This window comes from Macadamia integrifolia, chromosome 7 (assembly GCF_013358625.1).
Source record: "Macadamia integrifolia cultivar HAES 741 chromosome 7, SCU_Mint_v3, whole genome shotgun sequence".
Classification (NCBI taxonomy): Eukaryota; Viridiplantae; Streptophyta; class Magnoliopsida; order Proteales; family Proteaceae; genus Macadamia; species Macadamia integrifolia.
This window is the reverse complement of record NC_056563.1, coordinates 34802332-34806823: the sequence shown is the minus strand read 5'-3', so window position 1 is coordinate 34806823 and position 4492 is coordinate 34802332. Positions and strand designations below refer to the sequence as shown.

The 4492-nt window shown below is 41.6% G+C and overlaps 1 protein-coding gene across 2 annotated transcripts in view; it reads left to right on the top strand.

Moving 5' to 3' along the window:
* The window catches only part of LOC122084669, a 12699-nt gene continuing 8207 nt past the window's right edge, over window positions 1-4492 (top strand). For both annotated transcript variants that reach the window (XM_042653098.1, XM_042653099.1), the window contains exons 1-3: window positions 1-361; window positions 1888-4110; window positions 4209-4263. In XM_042653098.1, the coding sequence (XP_042509032.1) occupies window positions 293-361; window positions 1888-4110; window positions 4209-4263 (2347 nt within the window). In that variant the 5' untranslated portion in view covers window positions 1-292. The remainder of the gene's footprint in view (window positions 362-1887; window positions 4111-4208; window positions 4264-4492) is intronic.

Genomic DNA, 4492 nt, shown 5'->3' with positions numbered 1-4492 from the left:
GTCCCGGACGAAGATTTCGTTTGGGCCCTTTGATGAGTGAAGCGGGAGAGAGAGAGAGAGAGAGAGAGAGAGAGAGAGAGAACAAGTCGGAAATATATTTCCGGTTGTCCGTTACTTTTTGTAACACTCTTTTCTCAACTCTGAACAGCTTTCAGCAGAGTCGGCTCTCAATACCCCCAAGACTCCGCTAGGTTTTATGGATTTTGGCTTCAACTGTGCTTAGAAGTTCAGAAATCTTCTTCTTTTGGTTCCTGGAGACGGAGAGAAAGAGAGAATTTCCTAGGTTTTGGACATGGGAGCACTTGCTCCCATCGCTCCCTGGATCCCTGAAGATGATATTTTGTTGAAGAATGCTGTTGAGGTAACGTTATAATCATAATTGTTGTGTTTTTTTCCTAAAATTTCAGTGTTTAATCGAAAGAAATGACGATAAATTTTTGAATGTTGGGTTTTTGGTGTTTAGCTACTCGTCATAGTTATACCTTTGTTCGTTGTTTTCAAGCCGTCCGTTCTGTGGCAAGAACTGTATATGAGCCGTGAAAACTTTCTTTTCCATGTTTTGGTTTAATCTAGGGCTGTTAGTGTAGTGATTGGTTTTGTTGAATTGTTTGTTGTTCCTTTATTATTCAATTGTAGTCTTCGTTGTTGTCTCGGTGATAAATTCAAAACACCTGTGAGATGGCACCTCTCTGAAGAGTTATCTTTGGATTATTGAAGCATACTTTACATCAGGATTGCCAGGATTAATTTTATTAGAACTGGACCTTAAATTGAGACATTTCAATTTCTGGATTAAGGTAATGTCTTATGGCACATTTTCAAGGTAATGCCTTTGTGAGCCTGGGAATTATTTTAGAAGGTAGATGTGGATATCCCAGTTTATCTACTGCAATTGAGCAGGGGACGAAGGTGAACAGGCAGCGCCCCTTACTCCCAAGTGAGTGTGCTTGAATGCTAACACGGGAAGCCAAAATAAGTTTTATGCACCGTTCTACATCAACCATCATCCTTACTGCTAGTGTTTCCTAAGTCTTATGGACAATGGATTTTAAGCATTTGCTACCATAGCATGAAGCAAATCGTGCATCGTAACATACATTAGAAGAAGTTGGGCAATGTATCAAAGCATGGGGTGGGCATTCTCAGTAGTCAACCTTGGAACTGGACAGTTCATCTGGTTCACTTGACCACTAACCTGGCTGCCTCAAATCCAGATGCTACCCAACATGAGGATCTCCTTGCAGTCTTGTGCCTTCGATTTATTTCATAGTTTGTGCTCATTATTGCATGTGGAAGGTGACCTGAATATGCTACCTATTTTTTTGATTCAATGTGGATTTTTTAATCTAGCCTATAGACTGTATACATTTTGAGGCTTAACAAAGGCCTAATGGTTAAGTTGCACTACTGCAACATGTTGGTCACGAGTTCGAAAGTTGGAAACAGCCTCTCCTGTGAAGCAGGGGGTAAGGCTGCATACACTTGCCCCTCCCAGACCCTGCAGTAGTGGGAGCCTCATGCACTGGGTTGCTCTTGTAACAAAGAAGCAAATGGTTAGGCGATTAACTTCAACATTTCTCTAATGTGGATTCCTCCTCACCCTCCACTGCTTGGATTTTTCTCTCTTCAGTGTATTTTTACCTTATGCTGTTTGGATTGTGATGCTATGTTTTTTTGTTTCCTTCTAGTGCTCTATATAGTCTGGCCTGTTGGAAAGTAACTAAGAAATGACAAATGCCTTGATATACACCTCTTAGTTACTAGTTAAGGCCTTGCAATAGGTATTTCTTTCTGTGCAGTGGGTTTGGATGATTTTGCGCATTGTAGTCCGTGAATGTCTTTGCTTTCTTGCTTCTGTTGATGCATTTCACTATCTTATGTATGCAGGCTGGTGCTTCTTTGGAATCACTTGCTAAAGGTGCAGTGAGATTCTCTCGTAGATTTACTATTCGAGAACTGCAGGATCGGTGGCATTCTCTTCTCTATGATCCATATGTTTCAGCAGAAGCCTCTGATCGTATGGTTCAGATTGAAGGTTCTGCTTCCAATCTATCATCAAGACCCAACAGATCTGACAATTCTAAAGGTAGTGGATGTACTTCAGAAAAGAAAAATGTTGGAAGTGTCCGTAGCCATTACTATGCCATGCGAAAGAGGATTTGCAGTGAACCTTTTAACCCTTTTGATATAAGTTTTTTTGTTGCACCTGGTAATTTTAACTGCACTGGCAATGAAGACGGGTGTCAAGAGCAGTTAACACATCAGAATGAGCCTGAAAGTCAAAATTGCATGTTTGGAGAGCCCATCTCAAATCATTTTGGACTGCCGGAGTCAGACTTGGATATTGTGCATCATGCTCTTCCGATGGTAGGGAATGATACAACTGCGGGTGACATTGATGGTTCTGCCGATGCATTTCATTCTGGACACCTGAACTCATTTGAAGGTGGTCTTCCAGATGGAATGATTGGTAGGAGTTGTTTATATGGATTTACTGGCGATGTTTCCCCTGTGTCAGTCAAAGATGCAGCACAAACAGGCATTGGACATTCATTTGAGCATAATAATGTACATAAAGATGTTCCTCTTCAACAAGACGTGCCCCTCTTTGGGAACTGTCCTGGTGCTCAGGAAATGGGGCCACAGCGTGGAATGCCAGTGAGCGACCTATTCAAGACAGATCACCTTGAAGCAAAACCCTTGTCTACGTTCGATTCTATCAATAACAACCCTGGAAATGTTTGCTCTGGATTTGGAGTGAGTCAATGCTTCGGCTCTGCAGTTTCAGATTGTAGCGATGCATTTCACCGGTTAGGTTATTCATCTACATTGGCTAGGATGCCTTCCTGGGAACCAATTGATGGCATTTCTAAATCAGCAATGCAAATCGAGGCAAACCTTGTTGGAGACAAAGGTCAAGTCCCAGGAGATGCAGTAGCAGCCACAGGCGATGGTGGCGCTGAGAAAATAGGTTCATCCGGTTATGAAATTGTCCACTCAGAACCCAATTTAGAAGAAAGAATATCTACTGAGGGATTAACTAATTCCACTGCTATGCCAGAGGGTGATTTCATGGATCTTTCAAGTTCCCTTTTGAACTTTGCAGATGATGGTGAGCTTCTTTTCATGGATGTAGATGTGAAAGACATGATGGATAGATCTGGCCTTAACTCAATTTTGTTGAATTCTCCTGGTGAATCTCATCAAGATGATTTGCCTGGTATTCCTACCGAGTCTAGAGCATCAGAATCACAAGACACGTGCTTGATGGTAGCTAATGATCTGTGTACTGGAGAATTTGATGATCTTAGTTACCAATCACACTTTCGTCAAAATGATGGGCATAAGGTTTGTGATGCAGTGGACAATCAGTTGGTGTCTACATCAGCACCGAATCCTCATTCTCCTGAACTTCAGAATGGGGTTATTTGCTGCATATTGAGCACAGAGGACCCGAAAATCCCAGACAATGATGACATTTTTCCATCCACTGAAATGCTTACGTCAGTTGGATCCCTTATAATGCAACAAAGTTCTTGGGAGTCTGCTAACATAGCAGCCTCATTCCCCATGGACATTCATGATGCTCAAAAGGTTAGTGAACGAGGGTCAAACTTGGTGAAGGGGGAAAAAGAGGCCCTTGCACAAAGGCTTCTGGTTGATGCTTGTGGGTTCAAATCTGAGTTGCCTGAGAGTGGCTCTGCTGCTGTGGAATCCAATCACATAAGTGCTTCCAGTGGGGAGTTTTGTCAATGCAGACCAGTGCCCATAACTCCAAACTTTGTCCCCGATGGGTCACTGAAAGAATCTACTGGAAAAGTTGAAATGCAGAAACAACATGATTTTCATTGTCCTGTTGATTCTTTATTGGATAAGCCAGGTCATGGTTCTGATCATGTAAAAAGTTGTCCACAAAACATCTTTGGTGGCTGCAATCAGGAAGCGGATGTGTCAATTGCAATTCATAAAAATTTGCAATCTCATGGAGAACCAAGTTCCATGGAAGCTACTGTTCCAGAACCAGGAATAAGCCTTCCAACTTCAGATCATGAAGAGCAACTTTCTGAAAGTGATGGTGATGTACCTTATTTTTCTGATGTTGAAGCAATGGTAAATAATAAGATATCTCACCACTTTGATTCGATTCTTTGATTCATTCATCATTTCTTTGCTGCTTGTTTTTACATCTGACTGGGTTTTTATTGCAGATACTTGATATGGACTTGGGTCCAGATGATCGAGAGTCATATTTCAGTAGGAAAGGTAATTCCATGAAAGTTAGCTTGAACATATAGATAAGTAATCCACCTTTGAGTCTATTTCTTTTTGCAAGAGCATATAAAGCATGTAGTTGGGTGTCTCTTTGAGGGATTACCTATTCTTTTGTGTCACTAGGAGGGATGATGTTTTGGACGTTTCTCCCTTGTAATACCGGCTGTTGAATTTGTAAACAATTTGTGGAGAAAGGTTAGGAAATGTGTTCTCCCCCCCC